This window comes from Diorhabda carinulata, chromosome 12, assembly GCF_026250575.1.
Source record: "Diorhabda carinulata isolate Delta chromosome 12, icDioCari1.1, whole genome shotgun sequence".
NCBI classification, from domain to species: domain Eukaryota; kingdom Metazoa; phylum Arthropoda; class Insecta; order Coleoptera; family Chrysomelidae; genus Diorhabda; species Diorhabda carinulata.
Window position 1 is genome coordinate 7,768,537 of NC_079471.1, and position 23,495 is coordinate 7,792,031.

At 30.4% G+C, this 23,495-nt stretch overlaps 1 protein-coding gene across 41 annotated transcripts in view; it reads left to right on the plus strand.

Moving 5' to 3' along the window:
• The window catches only part of LOC130899969 (disks large 1 tumor suppressor protein), a 1,257,949-nt gene that overhangs the window by 1,194,806 nt on the left and 39,648 nt on the right, over positions 1-23,495 (plus strand). For 14 of the 41 annotated variants that reach the window (XM_057810209.1, XM_057810210.1, XM_057810205.1 and 11 more), the window contains 5 exons: positions 5,060-5,282; positions 11,446-11,600; positions 14,884-15,133; positions 16,122-16,224; positions 16,490-16,543. In XM_057810209.1, coding sequence (XP_057666192.1) covers positions 5,060-5,282; positions 11,446-11,600; positions 14,884-15,133; positions 16,122-16,224; positions 16,490-16,543 — 785 coding nt within the window. The remainder of the gene's footprint in view (positions 1-5,059; positions 5,283-11,445; positions 11,601-14,883; positions 15,134-16,121; positions 16,225-16,489; positions 16,544-23,495) is intronic. The other 27 variants (XM_057810221.1, XM_057810217.1, XM_057810222.1 and 24 more) reach the window with 3 other exon arrangements.

Here is a 23,495-nt window from a genome sequence, read left to right on the forward strand (position 1 = left end):
TCGTTAGGGTGCTTATTGCCAGCTCTTATAGTTGCATCTGTTTTTTTGCGGCGTGGAATAACAGTTAACGGGCAACGTGTTGATTCTTGGAAAATACGCCAAACAGTGCGAGATTTATAAAATGAGTGTCGAATGTTTGTTTTTAGTGCAGTTTTTGTGGATAGTAAGGAGAGAAAATGAGAAGAAGAATTAGGTTAACTGATATAAAAGATAAGTTAGTATGATGCTTTCGAAGGCACGTGTAACGTTTTGTGGTAAATATATGAATTGAAACAAACTTGATTAAATATTAGGAAATAAGTAAATAAATCATATCATCGAAATAAAAAATTATATAATCTTACTACAACTACTATTTTATAACTAAACAAATAAAATAATAGAGTACAAGGTCACATTAAATGATGTATCTATTAGTGGATACAATTTTTTCAAAATAGCTGATAGAATGGACGAAATTTATAAAGTATGAAAAGTTAAATAATCAAAACAATAGTTATTAAATATATAAATAGTTTCATTGTCTAATGGACTGGCAATAGTTGGCCAAGGCCAAGAAATTATCATTGGTGAATGAATCATTTATTAAATTTTTTATGTATTCAACAAGCATTCCGTATAAAATACAGTGTGCTCATATAGGGACGTCACTTTCGAATTCTGTAAGGTTTGCAATAGAATAGTTTTTCCAATAATTTAGACCATCGGCATTAATCAATTAATAGTATACATGGTGCACCATTACTTCGAAATCACTTGCTAACATATTTTTCATCTCTTAAATCTTAAATATTTTCAACTGTTTGGAAGTTGTGTCCACCCTATTTTTGGTGCTTAAAAAATAGAACAATTGATATTTTCAATATATTTTTTTCATTTTACTTACTTTACATAAAAATAAGTCATACAACATTTTTTGGTTAATAAAAAAATAAATTTCACATTATTAATCTCATTTATTATTTAGTTTAGGTTGCATACGCCCGATTTACTTGTAATTGTAGTATACTATACAGTTTTTTATGCTGAAAAAGTGGACCCCCCCTGCCCCCTGTCCTCTCCAATATTAATTATAATTAGTTACGACTAATGTAATGACACATTTCTTCAATAAATGCTTCAATTCTATTTGAATATCAATAATGTCTTTTAAATAGAAATTCCCCAAAATACTGACGATAGTGTGATCTAGTTCTTCCATAACGAGGTATATTATCATGAATATCTCGTCAAAATCGCTCAATATTTTGAGTATGAGCCTAACATCACCTAAACTAACCAAACCTAACCTAACCTATCTAAATTTTCAACCTCGAAAAAGTATCTGAAGGAATAATTTCCGCGCCCCATATAATATATATATTTCTCCACAACATACTAAAATTTCAAGGAAATCGAGCATATGCAACCTAAACTAAATAATTACCAAAAGTTTTAATACATTGTTTAAATTATTATGATAAATTGTTCATTTTTATATGTTTTAAGTACAGTTTTCGGACAAAAATCGAGAAATTTATGGATTTTTTTACTGGCCAAAGGAGTCTTAAAATTTTGGTTTTCAAATTTATCATTTTTACCTGGAATGCGTCGAAAAAAAATTAACAATAACCTTTCTTTATTTATTTTTTTATTACAAAAATAAAAGAACAAATAAATTATTTCATCAAGTATATCTTTAATACTTCGATATTAGATTTAAGGAAGGGGGAGGCATATTGTTATATATTGTTAGTGATTATTCCATGATACTAAAAAAGTGTGACGGGTACACAACCGCACCCCATCTTACGACACCAGTCGTAATTCAATGTAATGAAAAAGTATAAAAAGAATGGTGAGTGAATTTATCTATTAGGTAACCGTTGAACTATTGTTCTAGTTGTTGTTTCTGAGATTATACTACACCATACTACTATGTTCTGAAATCACAAAAGCTAATAAAAGGCAGGAGCTCACAGTAAAAAGTTTGTTGATTATTGCAGATACGAGGCGATATAAGTGAAGAAATCGTCTCTCGAATACATTCAATCAATTTTAAAATGGTGCTTTTTGTCTCCAAGTGCTTTACCTCCTCCTACATCTATAAAAATGAATCATGTTTCCTTATTTCCTTGAAATTTTTGTACTTTCCAAATCGATATAAAAATTGATCTTTTATTATTTCACAATTCTTTTTTTTCATTCAGTTTTGTCCTTGCTGAATTCCAGTGGACCTCAAAGCAATAGTTCAACTGCTATGATTATTTTTTAATACAAATTGCAAACGAACAATCTTATCTTTAACCGTCTATATGATTCACAGTTTAATATTAATCAAATTCGGTTCCTAAATAAACAGGTTAAATATCAAAAAACATCTTCTCTCTCTTATCTTTGAAGACTGCCATTAAGCTCCTACTGGTTATTAAATAAATCAATGCATTGATTAGCTCAAACTTGAAAAATTTATTTACCCTTTCAACATAAGAAGGATTTTTTTAGAAGCAAGCAAAAGCGCGTAAGCTCTATTACACCCGAATAATGCCTGCCGTGTTGAGTTGCCTGTGGATATTGTCTAGTAATCATAGAAATTGTGCCCAATTGCTGCAGCATATAGACCCACAACAGAAGGTTTAAATAATCAACTTCTCTTAGAAATTCTGGTGAGGGAACGGTCACTTTCACCAGTGCTAATTCCTCTTCATACCATTACTGTACCACCTCGATAACTGTGCACCTGTTGAGATGCTAGCAGATATGTCACTAATCCCGATTGTTTCTATACACTTATCCAATCTAACCTTGCTGTACGTTGCCACGAGATAAAGACGAAACACTTGCAGGTTTTCCGTTATATAAATTGGCTTCATTCAATTACTTTCTCATAGTTTGGGTACTTAGTAACATGTTATGATAGATCAGAAATTAACTAAGTAGCTTTTGTAGCTATATTTTAGCTTTGGCTCTACCCGATGTCGGCCCAAAAGTCTATCACGTACTCTACCTATGTTACCATGTCTCTACCACAGTCCACCACTGACACTTTCGAGTCGTATCTATCACAACTTGAGCAGTACTACCGTTTATCATACTTACATCCCTTAACATTTGGTTTTCTTTTAAATGTCTTTTATCCAATAAATCCCTTTTGCTTTAGAAACGTACAAAACCATTAGATTTTACTTTTTTTATAATCCTTTTTATTTGATCAAGGACATGAAATTTATTGAATGCTCCCTAGAGAATATTGATTGGTGTATGTTCATTTATCACTCTCAAATGATATAATATTTGTGCGTTTCTACTGATAAATGAGTAAATTATTTGATTATGACCAGTTTACAATGATGAGCTTATTAGGAGGCCAATATAGTCTTGGTGTTTCCTGAAACTTTGAAACTAATATAGAAATTTCAAAGACTATCTGTCAAAAGTTTTTGCCCACCCCATTAAATATCAAAATAATACACTTTAACAAATTTCTCTTCCACATTGTCAAGCGCCGGTCAAAACGGTGTCTTACAAAATAAAAAATAATAGTGTTCGTTATTTGAGTGCGACAAGTTGAAACTTGCAAGTACCGGCTGATTTGTTTATTATTCTTCAACTATGAATTATTTCCACGGGGTTTATGATTGTAGTTTGGTCCCTATTAGTCCGTGTTTTAATTTATTGCAAGTTTTAAAATGGGTAAAACCAAGGAACCATCGGTTGACTTCGTGCATTAATCGCAAGTCTTTGCAGTCTAGGCAAAAGTAACTGTACAATTGTCGCCGAATTAAAAATACTTCGAGGTACCGTGGACTATAACTTGAGAAAACACACATCCACCAGGATCTTAAGCGATAAAATTGGTTCAAGGCGGTCTCCAAAAACCACAACTTATAGTATTGATCAGTAAACGTGACTAACTTGCCCAGAGATAGCAGCTCAGGTCAATGAATCTAAAGAACTGGCTTTAAGTATTTCTACAATGAAAAGAAGATTGAGAAAAGTTCACCTTTTTTGGACAGGAGGCAGTGGACAAACATATTTTAAGAGGTCAAAATAAAAGAGGTTGCAGTAGGTTGAAAAACATAAAAATTTGACGCATGGAGAGTGGGGGAGAGTTTTATGTAGTGATGAGCCAAAATTTGAGGTTTTTGCGCCGCTGAAAAGAAGAACGAATGTTAGATCCATGTGTAATTCCGACTGGCGGAGACTAGGTGATGGTTAAGCTATGAAAAATTACTAACGGACAATTTAGTGCGTTCTATCCAGCGCTTGATCTGCAGAATTAGAAAGTAAGAATGTACTGAAAGTAATGATTTGGCCGTTACAGTCGCCCGACCTTAGTGAGAAAGGATTGTCCTACTTCCATTTCACACCTTTTAAATACCCTGAAAAAGGAATGGAACCAAATTATTTGTCGCATTTTTCAGAGGTAATACTAAAATGGTGCATCAAAATAATAAAACCAAAAGGGAGTTAAATCGATTAATTAAAAATTTAAATATGTGTAAATGACCAGTTGTGTAATGAGAGAATATATAATAATATAGTTTATAATAATGAGCTCCATGCAGGAAACGAATGAAGAAGGAAATATACTTTTGGAAATCCCTTACCAATATACAACAGTAATTATTTATAATATATAGTTGGAAAACTTTAGATAGTAGATCTTTTTGTAAACGATTGTTGACTTTTAGTTTTTCTAAAAGTTTGAAAGAGAATTGCTTTTATTTTATATATGATGATATCAAAGCGAAGAGTAGCTTGTGGTAGAGGTCTACCAGATCTCCCGTAGTTACAATGAGAATTGAACACTTTGATCTCTGATATAAATAAACTTATAATTTAGTGATATAGGAATAGATTAGTTACTAGTCCATTCACCTCATTCTGTAGTTCTAAAAGGAAAATTAGTGATTATTTGGTAGCAAGTTAAACCACCTTCAAGATCATCGGAATGTCATTTTTTATTGTATCAATATTTTTGTGTTTATGGCAGATTCTATAAATTACCTCTCTTTGCCAAAATCAAAATTTAACTGATTGATTTCCTTGATTTCTAACCTCGTTTATTTTGTTGCAGAGACATACGAACAGTTGTTCTACAAAAAGGAAATTCTGGTCTGGGCTTCAACATTGTAGGTGGAGAAGATGGCGAAGGTATCTTCATATCGTTCATTTTAGCCGGCGGACCAGCTGATTTGAGCGGAGAGTTGAGAAGAGGTGATCAAATCTTGAGCGTAAACGGGGTCAATCTCAGAAATGCCACGCACGAGGAAGCGGCGTTGGCACTCAAGGTAAATAATGTCAGTATCAAAGTAGTTACCTTCATTTTATTTGTGTGAAAAATTAACTTGTGCTGTGCTATATGTATAATATAATAATCTTAATTAAAAAAGAGGTCAACCTATGGATCTAACACAATAAGCTCAATGTTGTTTGAAAATTTACATTAAATTTCAACATTTAAATTAAAAGGTGGTAAAAGTTATGATATTACGTTTTTTTCACTTTCAATCGTATTTACATTTATTATAAAAGTTGTAGGAGATGAAATTCTTCACAAATTTTGCCTGGAACGTTTTCATACGTTGCGCCCTTTTTGAAATAGAAACCTCAGAAGATAAAGCACCCAACTATATGTATCTTAATGCAGAGTCATGAATCCTAGTTGGTTTTTAATTTTTTTTTACTTCTATATTAATCCCACATATAATTCGTTTTCTAATAATTGAATATGGAGCAAGGAAAATGTTATTTTTTCAATGTTGTTTTTAATCTTAACAACGTTATTATTGTTATTAATCTTTTGCAACCTTCTATTCTTTTACCTCTGATAATTTCAGACTCAATATCATCTCCGTATAGAATCAGAATTGTGCTAGACCAAACCCAAGCAAACGAAATTCGTCATAAAACAGTACCAGCAGGTCTTAATCCCATCGAACACGTTTGGGATTATCTTTAAAAAGCTGTTCGTTGTTACTGTTTCCCACTGCAAACACTTGACAAGTTATAGGCCATTCTGCCTGGGCGTGTGTGAAATTAGCGTCTCATAGTTTGTAAGGAGTTCTTATAGCGTCCAGCACAGTTCTAGATTTCCCGATATGTTTCATCAATAGTTCTGAAGAATTAAATACAGAAAACGGTATTTTAAAAAATGGGACGCTAACGATCGGAAATTAGCGTCTGATTATAGTGAAAGATTAAACAGGAATTCTCTAAATTTATGAATCAACCCCCATGAAATGATTTCTACTAACAAAAAAGAGAATTAGTACTGAAAAACTACGATGGTTATAAAAGCTTTCGGTTTCATCAAACTAAAGTCAATATTGTGATCATAAAAGATCCCTTAAACCGGCTACATAAAAAAAAAAGTCGAATTCACCGAAAAGTATCCAAATAACTGATTCAAACAAATGAAACTGAACAATAATGAGACGTTACCGTGCTCGAAAGAGTTCTGGTTTACACGAGGGTTCTGAACGATGAATTGTAATCGGTCAACGATGTGACATATCTATAAGTATTTTTCACTTTTGAACTTTTCGTTTCATATTTGTTCTATGATGTACGGATCCGTTAAAAAAATTAAATACCACGTTTTCATGACGTCTTAAAAGGATCCTTAATGCGCTGTACTGCCGCAATCCGATTGCAAATATGATAGCAGAAACTATACCAAAAATGTAGCGACCAAGCGCTGATTAAATATTTTCAAACATTTTATGTGGCCGCACCACGTTTTTATTTTTCTCTTTTAAGGCGTTCATCTCCCTGTTTTAAGAAGTCATAAAACCGTGGCCTTTAATTCTTTTATTTATTTTATTTTCCGCTTTTAAGGCATCATAAAAACGTGTTTTTCAGGTTTTTTTATAATTTTTTCCCTTTTTCAGCGTCATGAAAGCGTGGTTTTCCCCTTTCCGATTTCCTCTTTTAAGACGTCATAAAACTGTTGTTTCATAATTTTTTATTTATTTCATTTTTTTAAACATCATAACGTTTTTCAATCTCTTTATTCACTTCGTTTTCTTCTTTCAAGACTCCATAAAAACATGATCTCTAATTTTTGTTCATTTTCCTCTTTCTAGACATTATTAACACATGCTTTCTATTTTTTTATTTTCCCTATCTAAGAAATCATAGAACCATGGCCTCTAATTCTTTTATTCATTTTGTTTTCCTCTTTTCAGATGTAGTTTCTTATTTGTTCTACTTTTTTTTTTAATTTTGAGACGCCTTAAAAACGTAGTTTTTTATTTTTTATATTTTTTTAGATTTCTTGAAAACGCGCTTTTGAAAAGAAATTCTATTTTTCTCTTTATGAAAATGTGTTATTTTTTCTACTTTTATTTTGTAAAACTTCATGAAAACAGCTTTTCAGATTTTTTCGTGTCCCTCTTTCTAGACATCATAAAAACATGTTTTCTAATTTTTTTTTATTTTTTAAGAAGTCAGAAACAGTGGCTTTTAATTAAGTGTTCTTTTATTTGATTCATTTTTTTCCTCTTTTAAAACTTCATAAAAACGTTGTTTCGTATTTTTTTATTTTTCTTTCACAAGACTTCATATAAACGGATTTTTAACTTTTATTTTATTTTCCTCTTTCTAGACACTATAGAACCACGGTTTTCATTTTTTGGAATCTTTTCTTTTTAGATATCATTAGAACGTGTTTTGCAATTTTTTTATATATTTTATTCTCCTCTTTTAAGATATCATAAAAACATGTTTTGCAATTTTTTTATCAATTTTGTACTCACTTTTTAGACGTCATAAAATCGTACCTTCCCACCTTTTCAATTTCCTTTTCTGAGACGTCATAAAACCGTGGATTTTTCACTTTTTCAATTGCCTCTTTTATAACATCATGAAAACGCGATTTCTTATTTTTTTCTCTTTTAATACCTCATAAAAGCGGGTTAAAAAAAAATTTTGTTCTCTTTCTACGTTGTGGAAACGTATCTTCTAATTTTTCGTTATTTTCCTCTTCTCATAGAACTCATAGAAACCTGGCTTCTAATTCTATTATTTATTTTGTTCTCCTTTTTTAAGAGGTTATAATAATATTTGTTAATTTGTTTCATTTATTTTATCTTTCTCTTCTAAGACATAAAAACTCGTGATTTCCTATTAAAACAGGTGTCAAAAAATAATTTTCTAATTCATTCTATTCATTTTTTAACAGAGATCAACGATGATTTGGTCTAATTTTAAGAAATATCCCTATTATTTCTTAATTTCAATAATATCAACACCCAATTCGTTCCAATTGATTACAAAATATTTCACAATCAAATATCTAACTTTTGCTTTGTTTACCTTTTGATTCAATATTCATGTTTGCAGAATTGAGTATATTGGTTTTTTAAAATTTAAATCTAGAGACCGACAAAATTTACACATAACTCAACTCGATATTTTTCTAATAACATTTTTTTCTAACTTTTCTTCTATATTCAGATCCCCAAAAATCGCATAATTGAATAAGTTTTCGTACAACTGCCACCAACAGTGTTAAAAGTGATTGTTTACGTGTTACTCTTAACATTTAACACTTAATTATACAAAAAGAACAACTGACTATTTTGCGTTTGGTAGTTCTTCAGATCCAAATAATCCGAAAATAATTGCAACATTAGCCATTAAGTAATTCTCATCTTGTAACTCGTTTGTAAACTTTTCAATTTTTGATTTTTTGGACGATATTCTGCACTTTTTCGGTTTAAATATACCATTACTTTGAGGTAATTTGCTCCTCAAAGTTGATGAGCTGCATATTTTCCACTGAAGTTTCCTTATTTTTCGATTTATACCAGGCTAGAAAATTAGTAAATGCAATATCGTACTGCTGAGCTGATTTTTTAGGTAAGAGCTCTAAACTGGCTCTTCTTGCCGAGTTTTCAAAATTCACAGGAACAAAAAATCAACAAAAGATAAAAATTGGACAAGAACGCAACTTGAATTACACCGTCTTTTTTATTTATAAACAAGCATTTGTTAGTAACCATAGCGTCGGCAACGTTTGCAAATCACAACAACCTTGTAATTATTTGGATATTAATAGTTATTTATGCAAAAAAGTAAGTATTTATTGCACGCGACGTGATTTGTCTAAGGGACCGTTAGGCCGAGTTTGACATCACTTCGAGTGTAATAAATACTTTTTGCACGAGTTGCATATAATATTTTTTCTACGTTCATGTAAAAACATCAATTTTTGACATTTCTAGAGCTACAGAGTTGCATTACCCAAATTATAGTGATCGCATATGTTTGAGGCATTTACTAGTGCAATAAAGATCCACTTTTTCCGGTAAATATAGTTCAATAAAGTTGTTTATTGCATGAACGTAGAAAAAATACATTTTTAAGTTAAATTTCATTACAAATTAGCTTATTTTATTACCAAAATATAGCAGTTATAAAAAAAAATTGTATGACATTTGTGTTAAAAGTGATTTAATTTAATAAACATCATTTCTAACACACACATCATAAATAATTATTACATAACTTCTTTTTGGTTTCAGCCCCCAAAATAATGTCATTACTCACATAATGTAATGAAAGATCTATTTCAAAATAAAATTAAATCAAATTTTCGATCATCCGAATTCTCAATTATTTGAATTTTTTGTTTTTCAAAACCTCGTGTAGAATAAATCGTGAATGTTAATGAAAATATTTTTATAATCCCTTTATCATAAAACAATCCATTTAACAATTATTTGATTGATTTACGCACACTTTAAATAGCAATAAAATGTTTGTTTTGTCTTGTTTCTTAACAATGCATGATGTTGAATAAAACTATCTGGTGGACGTTTCACTCCCATCTAATAATGTCTCGTAATTAAATCAGGTAGCATTCTTGTGATAGAAAGCTCACCAGAGATGGATATTTGCAAATTTGAAATTCGTTTTTAAAAGAAATCTTATATTTTAATTAAAATAAAAAAAAAATTATTCCCGGCTCATAATTCCAGTGTAGTTTTTAGATTTGTAGTTCGAATTAAAATTTACCTCCAATTTAGCCACCACTTTTTTCACATAACCTCGAAATTTATGTGAAAAATTCCAATAAACAAGTTTTCGCGTTTCATTTATCTTTCAAAACAAATTATTTTTTCATGACTCTTAGTGAAAACACATCCTACTTTTTTCGATTAAGGAAATATTTATATTTTCACCTTATGAGTTAATATAAAAAAATACGATAATTTTCAATCGATTCACGTCAAAATATTGGCTTTTTAAAAAAAGTCAGTGGGCTTTTTGTTCGTTGAAATATCTACTCTCTAATAACGTAAAAAGATGGTAAGTTTTCTCAAAAAATGCAAAAAGAAAACGAATAAAACTTAAATCTGAAATTTTATTTTACACTGGAAAAACGAGAAATTCCATGTTACATTAATAAACATAAGTAGTTAAAATGTAAAATTTTAATAAAAGCTTAAAAGTGTACATAATCAAAAAAATTTCGGCATGGAGTTTTTTCTGCTTTTTTATTTTTTACACCATCAGAAAGTAGATATTTCAATTAACAGAAAGCCGACCGACTTTAAAAAAAACACTAGTTTGACGTGAGAATTTCCGATGAATAATTTGGGTGCTTTTTTCCATATTAGTCAAAATAAAGTAAAACATGAATATTTTCTAAATAAAAAAAATACGTTTGCGACATAAAAATGTAAGACTTCATCGAACTTCGTACCAAAATATTTTTTTAAAGATAGAAAACCAGAAAAATTAGTTATTCGAATTTTTCACATAACTTTCGATGTTATGTGAAAAAAGTTTAATACAAAATTTGTAAAATTTTTTATTATCTACAATTTTATTGTTGCTAAGTTTTTCCATAATGTAACGTTTTTCGTATTTATTTATACTCTTTCTATTCTTGGGTGAATTAATGAACACTGTCTCTTACGTTCTTAATTAATTTACACACTATACAATACACTTAACTTATAATAATTTACTTATAAATATCATTTAAATAATTTATGTGATACTTTTACTAATTCGTCCTTTTCACTACGACTAATTAACTGCGCTACATTATGTTATTTATATACAAGAAATAAATAAATAGACTTTCCTACAAATTATTTAAAAGAAATACTGTAAATAAACCGCCCGCTATAATAAATAGTTCATCAAAGGCGCTTCTGCCAATTATAAAAAATGTGAAAGAAAAATGCCGCGTGAATACGCCGAATTTTTAACATTCCATAATAGCTGGACAGGGCCGCCCTAGGGAACCATTTTGCGAACTTGTTTGTAACAATAGGATTTGTGCAAATCGAAATAATGTTTCTTTGTTTTATTCTCAACCTTTTCCAATTGGTTTAATCCTACTGTTTTATCGACGTTGGTATATATATATATTTCAAGTTTATTATTGCTTAAATAATAATTATTAATTTCTTAAATGGCTGAACTTCATTTGTTATATTTCAGGGTACGAGTCAAACGGTAAGCGTAGTGGTTCAGTATAGACCGGAAGAATATAACAGATTCGAAGCCAAAATTCATGACCTCAAACAACAGATGGCACACCCACTCACGGGAGGCACACTGCTCAGAACATCACAAAAACGATCTCTTTACGTTAGGTAAATTATTTTTATGAAAAAATTTTGTTAAAGACGATTTTTGTATTTAATTTTTTAGTTTGTGTAAGTACAATTGTTCGTCGATATCATTTTAATATTATTTTATACGTCATTTTTCAAGGATATGTCTTGACGATATGTTTCTATTATTTCCTGTTTTTAAACTAGAAGGACCAATTTAGGAAACCTGAATCACACCACCAGAAATCACTGGTAAAGTTACCAGATTGGAAGCGATAATATAAAATACTGGTCGTACTAAAATCACAAACTAAAGAATAATTAACCATAAAGATATTTAAACTAATATTATTGGAACCAAAAAAAATACAACGAATTGAAAAATTAAATTTATAAAGAATTTCAAGGTCGGTGTCTACGTTTGTAAGAAGTTTAATAACAGGGTCAAATTTGATGGCACATGAAATTTTGAAAAGTTTTGTATTTATTGGTGGAAACAATTTTAAAACAATGATAAGATCTGCGTTGTTTCTGATCACTATTTAGAGAGCAGACGATGTTTGTGTTTCGAAAATTGATCTATTTGAGAAATGAAGATCAGTTCAATAAGAAATTGGTTGACTATGAAATATAATAAAATGTTCTATTGCAAGTAAAAGAACTTATTTGGTTTAAAAATTGAAATAAATCATCAAAAATATCTCTATGTGATAAACTTTAGCAGAATAATGTGTTTGTCATCACTTCTTTCACATATTTATTATTTAGAATATTTATTAGGAAGATTAGGTAACTGTATAGAACAAGAATTTGCCAAATGGTACGAGAAAGGCCCTTTTTTTGATATACAACCTACTATAGTTAATTCTCATTCTGAAAACAGTAATTTCAGTACTTAGAAATCAGATGCATTTGCAAAATTTTTTATTAAACATTATTTATAACAAATAAAATTTTACAGTATATCAGAACTATTAATTACATTGTCTATTATTTGTTAACTAAAGAAACAGTAAATGTTATAAATAATTATTCACCGAGAATCTGACCCAGTGTCAGAGAAAGAAACGATAATCGGTTCTATTAGATCATCAACAATCCATCTTCTTCTTTTATGACATGTAAAACAGAATTCTACCAGTGAATGTTTGTGTCGTTTCCCCAGGTTTGCATTAGAAGATCCTTTACATCTTTTTGTTAAAATGTAGTATTTTTGGTTGCTACTTTGTTTTTTACTTTATCCTAAATAAATTCTATAGGGTTCAATTCACAATGATATGGTGGCAGCCAAAGTATAGGGCTGGCAATTGAGTACTTTCTTTTTTTTTATTAGGTACTTCTATTAAAGCTGTTAGTTGTGGGTTAATTTTAAATGGAGTGCAGAAACGAAAATGTTCGGCATATTTTACTTTTTTATTTCCGTAAAGGAAAGAAAGCTACTGCGGATAACAAAGAAATATGTGAAGCTTATGGTGTTGATTCCTTAGCAGAGCGCACGTGTCAGAATTGTTATAAAAAATTCCGTTCTGGACATTTTTCCCTCAAGATGATCAATATTCTGGTAGGCCGATTGATGGTGATGATAAGATGACCAAATCGAAGTCATAATTAAAGAGGATCGTCATAGAACTTTTCTAGAGGTTGCGAAGAGGTTACATGTATCGTACACAACAATTGAAAAACAATTAAAATGTCTTGGGTTTGATATTTGGGTACCGCACGAAATGAAACCGCCCTTTCTTGAAAAGAATCGTTACTGGTATTGAAAAATGGGTCTTGTACAGTCCCGAACAAGCCACATCAAAAGCTGAAAAACAACAAAACAAACTCATGCTGTCAGTTTGGTGGGATTACAAAGGTGTTGTATTTTTTGAGATGCTTCCAATGAACAAACGATCAGTTCTGATATTTACAGTCAATGATTAATGAAACTGTATGAAGAGATCAAAGAAAAACGGCCAGACTTGTCACATCGGAAAGGTTTAGTGTTCCACCATGAGCTGGCACTATCTGATTACCATTTATTTCGAAGTCAAACTTCACAGATGAAGATGGTAAAAGGTCATTGAATAAAATGTTTTATTTTATACTACAAAACCAAAATTACTTTCTCGAATACAATATTCATATTAATATTTATTAATAATTGTTCTTATTTTAAAATATTTCTACATCAGCATGAGTGCAAACGTTTTGAATTGTGTCTTAAAAGTTTTCTTCTGTTATATGCTAAACTTCATATGGTTCATGATACATTACAGTCTGCAATTTCATTATTTACCATTATTTACCCATAAGATTTCAATTTCAAAGCTTAAGCTTATTGTGAACGCAGTATTAAAATATTTTGTTTTCACAGAAAAATATTAACAATAAATCTTTTTATAAGTGTTTAAATTAATGTATACAAATATTGCTGCGAGATTAAAGAATTTGGATACATTGTGATACGAGGCATTATTTGTCACTAAAATGATTTTTTTTTTGAGCACCAGGATTAACTTTGTCTATTAATAATTGTGTCAAATCATTAGATTTCATTTGATCAAGATGTAAATAGCAGTAGTATTAAGTATGAATCCTGATGTACTTTCAACACTATGGATTCTAAGAATTCATTTTTGCCATGTTCCATATCTTCGGTACAGTATGGAAATTGAAGATTTGGTTTCATTGCATTATATCAATATATGTCCTATCTACATATATTTTTATTATTTTCGTATAATCTGTAAGTTTAAATTTAATGTCGCATGTTTCATCCAACACTTTTCTATCGTTTTCTACTTGTTCTACAAATTTTCTACAAGAATCAATCGTGCTTGTAAACTTAACTATCTCTTTATTATTAACAGCTTCAAATATACTCATGTAGTAAGCTTCCTTTTCTGAATAGTAGTATAAGAGTAAATAATTTCTTCCACCAATTTATCAGCTCATCCTCTTGAAAATTAGATTTCCACAATTTCAGCTGCTCCCTCATACATGTATTTGACATTGCTACATTACGTTATCTGCAGAATCCTTGAAAGTTGAAATTTGATAACTAAAGTTATTAAGTACCTTGAAGATAAAAGCCTTACATGTAGCTTGGATAAAGTCCAACTGACTATTTCACTAAATAACTAATGAACAATGAAAATAAAATTGAATTGCCTAACTTAAAATTAAAACATAATTTAACTGTACTATAACTTGAATTGGTATAGTCGTCGATCTTCATCCTAAACTTCTATAAATTCTAATGCAGATGTTTCCAAAATGCTTTATGTACCTACCTCTAAAAAGTTTATGAAAATAAAAATACTAATCGATTTTTCAGAGCCCTATTTGACTATGATCCAATGAAAGATGACGGTCTACCAAGTAGAGGTTTAGCGTTTCATTATGGTGATATTTTACACGTGACTAATGCTAGTGACGACGAATGGTGGCAAGCCAGACGAGTACTTAATACTGGAGATGAACAGGGTATGGGAATAGTTCCATCGAAAAGGAGATGGGAAAGAAAACAGAGAGCTAGAGATAGATCAGTTAAATTTCAGGGACATTCGCCTAACATACTCGATAAGGTGAGTAAACGTTTTTATGTACATTAAATAAAAATATTTGTGAAGTCAAATTGATTTTATAGTAAAATTCATAGAAAAAAATACACTAGAACTCCGTTAATCCGATTTTTGTATTATCCTAACTGCCAATCCGTAATAAATTAGATTGATGTAAACTTTTTTCGAACTCTAATAAAGGCAAGGCTAATAATCGGGACCTCAATAAAACATCCTCTTGAACAGAAATACGATTTATTGAGGTATTACACCACTAATTTTGCGAACGGTTCGTCATGTCTGTTAATTTTAATTGCTTCAAAGAAGAAAACCAACAGGTAAGTAGGTGTAGACATAAAGCTCTGCTCTGAGTAGCGCAGATCAAGGTCGAGTGCGGCTGCCGCGTCAGAGTGCAATACAACTTCATTGCCACTGGTGCCGCTTTCCTCGTTGTCACTGCTCTCGGTTACACTAGCTGCTATGTCCTCGTCGACAAGCTCCTCCTGGGTGTCGAGATCCCTAAAGATTTTCAGCATTGGAATGCTGCCACTGATTAAAATAGTCCCATAAACGTATTCTAATGGATTTCAGAAATTATCGATGAAATAAAAAATAATACTAGCAGTGAAAAGGTTAAACTAAGAAGCTAAAAGTTGGCGAACACTTAGTTTAATTTCATTTTAAATTTACTGTCAACTTTCTGCATAAACTACAAGTACCATTTTAGTGTCTTTCGACTAGCAATTTAATTAGCTAAAATGAGAATGAATAGAATATAACATAACTTAAAAATTTTTCTAAACTAATTTATGTTGAACATAAGATTTGGCAATTTAGGTACTTTATAGTACTTCCAATCTGATGAACCAAAAATTTGGTCATTTAGTTACGTTTTTAGTACTTTTAATCTAATAAATCAAAAATTTTCTTATGTGCTAACTTTGCTGTTTAATATATTTCTTTGTTAATATTTTTATCTATTACATGATTCATACATTTTCTATTTTTTCAGCAATCAACGTTAGATAGGAAAAAGAAAAATTTCTCATTTAGTAGAAAATTCCCATTTATGAAAAGTAAAGATGATAAATCTGAAGATGGATCAGACCAAGAACGTAAGTATAAACAAAATTATTAAATACATTTACCATTATCCACATCTTATTAATTAGGTAAAAATTCATGTATTATATTTTTAGTTATTTTCGTATTTTTTTAATTACATTCGGCATGTTTTGTAGATTTAGATAAAATATCTAATTTTAATTAAATGCTATAATATCACTTACCAAGAGATTAAAAAAAAATAAATACAAAACACGTTGAATATTACCAAGTTTATTCAGTTATATTTTATTTTTTATTCTTTTATACCTTTAGAACCCAATTCCAACCACATTAACTCCGTTAATGATAATGAAAAAAATCCTCAATGTAAGTATTTAGTGCTACTTATTATTTTTTCCATACAACTTGAAACAGAATTATATACATTATCAACTGAAATTCATGGTAAGCCCATAAATAATGATACTCCCTATATGTATACTTATACTTAATTTTCAGAAAACATTTACTTACTACAAAAATAACAAAATACAGCTGCGACTATTTGGACCAAAAAAATGTTTTTTAATTGTGAAAAATCTCAATTATACCATATAAATGATGTAGTCATATATCTGAGACTGAAAATATACATTATGAATTAGAATATGTGGACATCCCTTTTATGTAACCACATAATCACATTTCAATACCCCACACCAATAATGTTTTCTCTATTTCCACATCTTCTGGTTTAGCCTTACTGAATCGGACAAATTCTAAAAGCACATAAAGTAGATTTACCCCAGTTAAAGACTCTTTATTCCTCTGTATATATATCATGCTTTTATGGTCTGTTACACTTGAATGAAACTGGAGATTCAGTTTCGATAAAACCAAAGGACACTAAAGGTGTTGAGGTCTCAGTTCAAAATCAACAATTACAGAACCTGCATAAAGAAATGTCCTTTATCTAAGGCTTTCTATACCTGTTTATCCTTCATGTTTCTATGACAATTTATGTTTAGAGGAAACATGTACAACTTCAATAAACTTGAGCGAAACTAGGGGTGTGTTAGATTTCTGCTCAAATCAACAGTGATACAACACCAATTGGAAGCCACATAAAAAATGTTGTCCTTGGTCTAAGACTTTTTAATCTACTTAATAGTTCATGTTTCTATGACCAATTATACTTGGATGAAACTAGATGTCAGTTTTAATTAGACAAAAAAAGCTCGAGGTGTGTAAGATCTCTACTGAAAAGCAACAGTCACAGAACACCAATTAATACCCATATAAAAAACTTGTCTTCAATTGAAGACTACTTATCATTTTTCATATTTCTATAACCGATTATACTTGTATGAAACTGGATGTTCAAGTCTAATAAGGCCAATGAAATCTAGAGGTTTTTTGGATCTCCGCTCAAAATGAACAGTGACAACACCAATTAAACTCCTCATTAATAAAAACTTGTCCTCACTTCCAAGATTATTTATGTTTCTTTATCTTTCTTGTTTGTAATTAAACTGGACGATTAGATCCGATAGGACCAAGAAAAGTTAAAGGTGTGTAAAATCTCTGTTTAAAATTAACGGTGGCAGATAACCAATTAGAAAACTTGTCCTTACTTGAACATTCTTCACTTGTTCTTATCTGTCATGCTCATGTGGCCAATTAAATATGTTACAGCACCTCACGCCTTCAAGGTCCATGGATAAATTTCTTGCAATAAAAATATTTACTAAATATATATATTTCAAACTTTTTAAGCTCTGTATTGTTTTTAATCCTCTACTCTTTTTACTATACCTCTCCATTGATTTCAGTCTTATTTTGCTCTTTACTCAGTTATTCCCACTCTTCTTCTATCCATTTATTTTTCGGCCTGCTTCTTCTTCTTCTTCCTCTTCTGATTCCCTCTCCCTCCATTTCTATTTTTTAATCACTCTCCCCGGTTAAAACCCAGGACTCATACCTATACAATACAGTTGACATAATCATTTTGTACAATTATATTTAGATATAAATAAATGTTCAGTTCAAATAAGACTAAATGGCACTAGAGGTCTGTAAGATCAAATAAATTCTCACGTATGTAAAATGGGAATGGTACATGAGATCTAATGTTTTTACCAAATAAATAGAATCTAGTTACTCACTTAGCAATCCCTGTAATTACCCATTATTTTTCAGTATGTCTTCAAGAGCTCTAGCTTATGAATAATTATTTCGAGATATTTTTTCACTGCTTGAGCTTAGTTGACTATTGTTGTTTTCTCGAAGAAGAAATTGGTGTATATAATTCTGTATCACCTTGTTTGTGTGTACTGGTATAACAAATAATAATTTATTGGTATCGATCAACAAATTTTTATAATTTTCAACCTCACTACTTGCATTTATAAGAATAAAGAAAATGTTTTATATCTACACGTAGTTTGATCACTAAATGTGGTTGAACTATCTACTTACTATCAAAATTATATGAATCAATCAACTTTCCTCGATTTCTTATTTCTTAGACCTTTTTATATACATATTTCGTGAAGATTAGTCTTGATTTAAAGTCTCCTAACAATGCAAACAATCAGAAGTCTTTGTTTCGTCATTTAGACTTGAAATGCGATGATCACGATTTTTATGAATTTTCAATTGTAAAAATTTGTTGAATCAGGTTACTTTGGTTTTAACGAATTTGCTTGCAATACTAACTTGCTGTGTATCATTTGTTTGACACTAACAACAAGGCATTTGGTAGAATATTTTAAAATGATTTTTTTGAATAGTGTCATAAATTTACAGGAATCAGCCCTTAATATTTGCTAATTTCTATCTACAGGTATTTTTGCAGGGGCTGTACATAAAGAAGTTAAAGGAAATTGAATTGAAAAAATTGGTTGAAGTAATTTTACATTGTCTATCACCCATATACAATATATATAATTACACTCTATACAATACACTTATTTACTTTTTATATCGCAATAATAGATTTAGAACAAAAATAAACAAAACAAATAAATAAATAAACCTTCCCGGAAATTATAAAAAAAAACAATGTAAATAAACCGCTTGCTATAAAAAATTGTTTACATTCAAACATCAAAAGAAACCCGCCATGTTTGCCTTCACCAAATTTTAAAATTCCATTATAGCTGGACAGGTCCGGCTACGGACCCATTTCGGGAACTTGTTCATAACAATATGTTTATCTTCAGTGGTTGAGTTTTTCAAGGTCGCCCCAAACGTTTTCTTCCGCCAAAGCTCCTGGTGGATGCATATTTTTTCAAGTTGTAGTCCAGATATTTTGATTTCGGCGCAATGATACGGTTACTTTTGCATAGCTTAGACTATGAAGACTTAATTTTACCCATTTTACAACTTACAAGTCCGATTTTGCGACAACAAAAACAATTGGTTTGTCAATTTCACAAAAAGATTTCTTGAAACGATAAATATAAATCATGGCACGTGCAATCATAAATATCGAAGAAATAATTCACAAAAACATGAAAAGAGAATCCAAATTAATCTAAAAATTTCAAACCAATGGATCGATTTGAGAAATACGAGCAACATAATATGCTCGAAAAAATGTATTTTATTACTGAAAACCACTTCATCAAATATTGCTCTTACTGCAATCCGTTTTTATGCCCCGAAACAAAGTTTTGAACACTTTTGTAATTTTGTCGCGTACGATATGATTTTTTTTTAAATTTAATTTCTAGATTTTTTTACAAAAAATAATCTCAGAAACGATATCACGTAGAAAATATTGCGAAACTGCAAATTTCCATTGGGTAACTTTGCATTTATTCAGGGCCGGATTAAGATTTATAAGGCCCGGGGCTAATGTAATAACGGGGCTCCTTAAGGAATTCGGAAACTCGGAAAAACAAGACTAATAAGAGTGATCCAATAAATTAATTATACCACATATTTCTTGTACAAATAATTATTACATATATTATATCAAAAGTATATATTATAACTATATTTTAGAATCTCAGTAACAATGTATACATTCGAGCTTAAATTTATATGATCTTTTGAGTACTACATGAAAAAGTCATTAGAATTTTTTTCGGCACTTTGAGCTGTGAAATTATATGAAAAAAATACAGAATGTTTTCCAAGTGATGGGGCCTTCTTGGACCTGGTGCCCGGAGCTATAGCCCCCCAAGCCGCTAGCTTAATCCGGCCCTGAATTTATTCAATAGAAATGTACACCTACCACAAAGTGAACAATCAGCAATAGACAATGTAAATGATCTCAACCAACTTTTTATCAAAAATTTTTAGTCTCCATCCATTCCTTTTCTGTATTAGTTTTCATAATTATGCAAGGTGTTTCCAAATTCTTGCGAAAAAATTAAGGTGATTGCTCGTATGAAATTAAGATGGGCCTTTCCTATAACAACATTTCCTCAGCCAACTCCTTTCCGAGATATCACCCTTATAAGGAGGTGACTAAAATTGAGTTTTTATTTTTCTTAATTTCCGTAAAGCTAGAAACTTGAAATTCTGTCATTTTCGGGCACTCGCAAAGGACTAATGACGTGTATTATTTCAATATTCCTCTTACATTATACGGGGGTGACATTAACAACCCTTACTTTATTTCCTTCATTAAAAAATCTTTTTTATTGTAAAATTTCTTCCCCAAAACCATTAGCTGCATACAATAAAATAAACAACTTAATTTATGATTTTTTTTTTAATAAATTGAATGGAAAATAGTAAAGATGTGAAATGTAATAAAATTTATAATAAATGCTTAAAGGTAAGGGTCCACCCTCATATAATGTAACAAGAATATAGAAAAAATACTTGTCTCTAGGCTTTTGCGAGACACGAAAATTACAGAAATTCAAGTTTCTAGTTTTACTGAAATTTAAAAAAAAAATGAAAACTAAATTTTAGTCACCACCTTTTGAGGGTGATATCTCCAAAAAGGATGGACTGAAGAAATTTTGTTATAGGAAAACACGAGCAATCATCTCCTGAATTTTGTATGTACGTTGTCGAAAAAGTATAGTGTACAACACTTGAGGAAATTAAGATGTTTGAAATATCGTATTTTTCGCACTAGTTGCACAATATATTATTTTATGATGACAATAGTACATTATGTTACTAGGAGTAGAAGGCCATCATTATTTTTGAGCCCAGATTCTTGCATTCCCGGGGCGAGGCGAAACATATAATTGGTCATCTGCTCCAAGGGACATATACTAGTCTTTCTTCAAGCGTATATCAATATCTATATTATTATTATTGAGACATTTTCACAATACACTTTTCAAAATTCAAATTAAATAAAAATTAAATGACTGTTCCTGTCTAGTTGGTTACTACGTTTCTCATTATTTTGTTACTAATACAATAATGAACGTTCATTATTTTACTAATAAAACAATAAGTTATTTATTTCTACGATCTGTGTTGCCGAAAATAATATAGATATTATTATACGCTTGAATAAAAACGAATTATTTGATAAATTTTAAATTGAAAAATATATGTAAGTACAAAAAACAGTGATTCTTGAATCTAGAAATAGTTTCTATTTTATTCATCCGTACTGTGCCAGAAAATTGAATTCTAATTATCTCAATAAAGTTTCTAAAATGTATTTGTCCATAATTTGGAAATTTCTCTAAAGAACCCCCGGTTGCAAACATTATAAAATGATTCGTTAACAATTTGTTGTTAAACAATTTCCCGAAATAAAATACCACATGCTTAGTCTTTCCAGGCAAGTCGATTTATTGAGGAATTTATGAAAACTTATTTTTGGGGAGGCATATAAAAACGACGAAGCATCTTTTTCATTCGGTAGAAAGGGATTCGCGTTAAATATTCAAATAGATTCATGAAAATGAACTTAAAAAATCTTATTATAAAAAAAGTCTTAAATTTGCAGTATGGTGAAAAGGATAATATATATTTTAAAGATTCTCTTCAAACCCATCTGTTCATCATAAAATTTGTTCAGTTATATATAGATATAGCAAACTATCTGATATCATATAATTCCAATATAGATATTCACATTCAATTTTATCTATAAAATAATAAAATATAATAAGAACTTTTGCAATAAAAATGGACTTGAATTTTGATATGGTAATTTGTTTGAATTAAGTCATAAATTTTTTCTTTTTCTTCTTTTTATTACATTCGACAAAAGACATTGAAAATTTGATATTTTATGTCAGCTGGCAATCTAAACTGCAGACAGAAAAGTTGTATAAAATTATATTGATTCGCATTAATAATTTCATTTTTATCATTTGTTTTAACACAATTATTACAATTAAACTATTAAAATACGAGTTCCGTTTTTTTCAACCTTCGACATAATCACCGAAGAGTTTGGGACATTTGTCAATATCCTCTTTAAAGAAAGTTGCCGCTAATGAATTCAAGTAGAGTACAAAACAGTCCTTTAAACTTTTGGAAACTCCGTAGACAAACCAGTAATGTTGAAACTTCGGTTTTCTTTAACAATTCTGTCATCTCGTTGAACCAGATCATCTGAAACGACAGATTTGCGTCCTTGGCCCTCTCCATCATGCATATATTTTGGACATTTTTAAACTTTCGATACCATTCACGGACAACACCATCATTCATAAAGTTTTCCCCATACATACGACTCATTCTCCGATTAGTTTCTGCAGCACTATGGCCTTCGGTCGGTAGAAAACGAATTACACTTGGCGGGAGCATCAATAATGGCGGACATGGCGTGGCTGTAGCACAACGCCGACTGACGCCTACAGCGCATGCCCGCTTTCTTCTGCCCGCGTAGCGTCAGCACAGAGCGATCGGAAGTGAAAAAAAAAAGGTTCTCGTATAAGTTAGTGGAGTTAGTAAGAAAAGTACAATCGCGTTGAAAAACAAAGTACAACAATATAAAACACGATTATTCCTCTCTATAATATCAATCACAAGCACTAACAACTAATCTTTGGTAACTAACCGAGTGAAACTATTATAAACAATTACATTAATATTCTTCGGATAGCATATCGTAAAATTTCAACAGCGGTTTCAACTATTTCACTAGACCAAAATAGAGGTACAAGTATCAGTCAACTCTGCAGTTTGCTCTAGCAATATGGGAATATACGAGGGTTGATACTTAACTTAAATTTTCTATGATTAAACCAACAGCAATGTGCCAATTAACTCGCCTCGACTTTTGGTTATGAAGCACCATCTCTAGCTACCATGTTTTGCTGCTTTTCCGAATTCAATCGTGGTCGCACTTCGCTACAAGATGAATGTCGTGAGTGTATTCCAAAATCAGCTGTTATGCCAG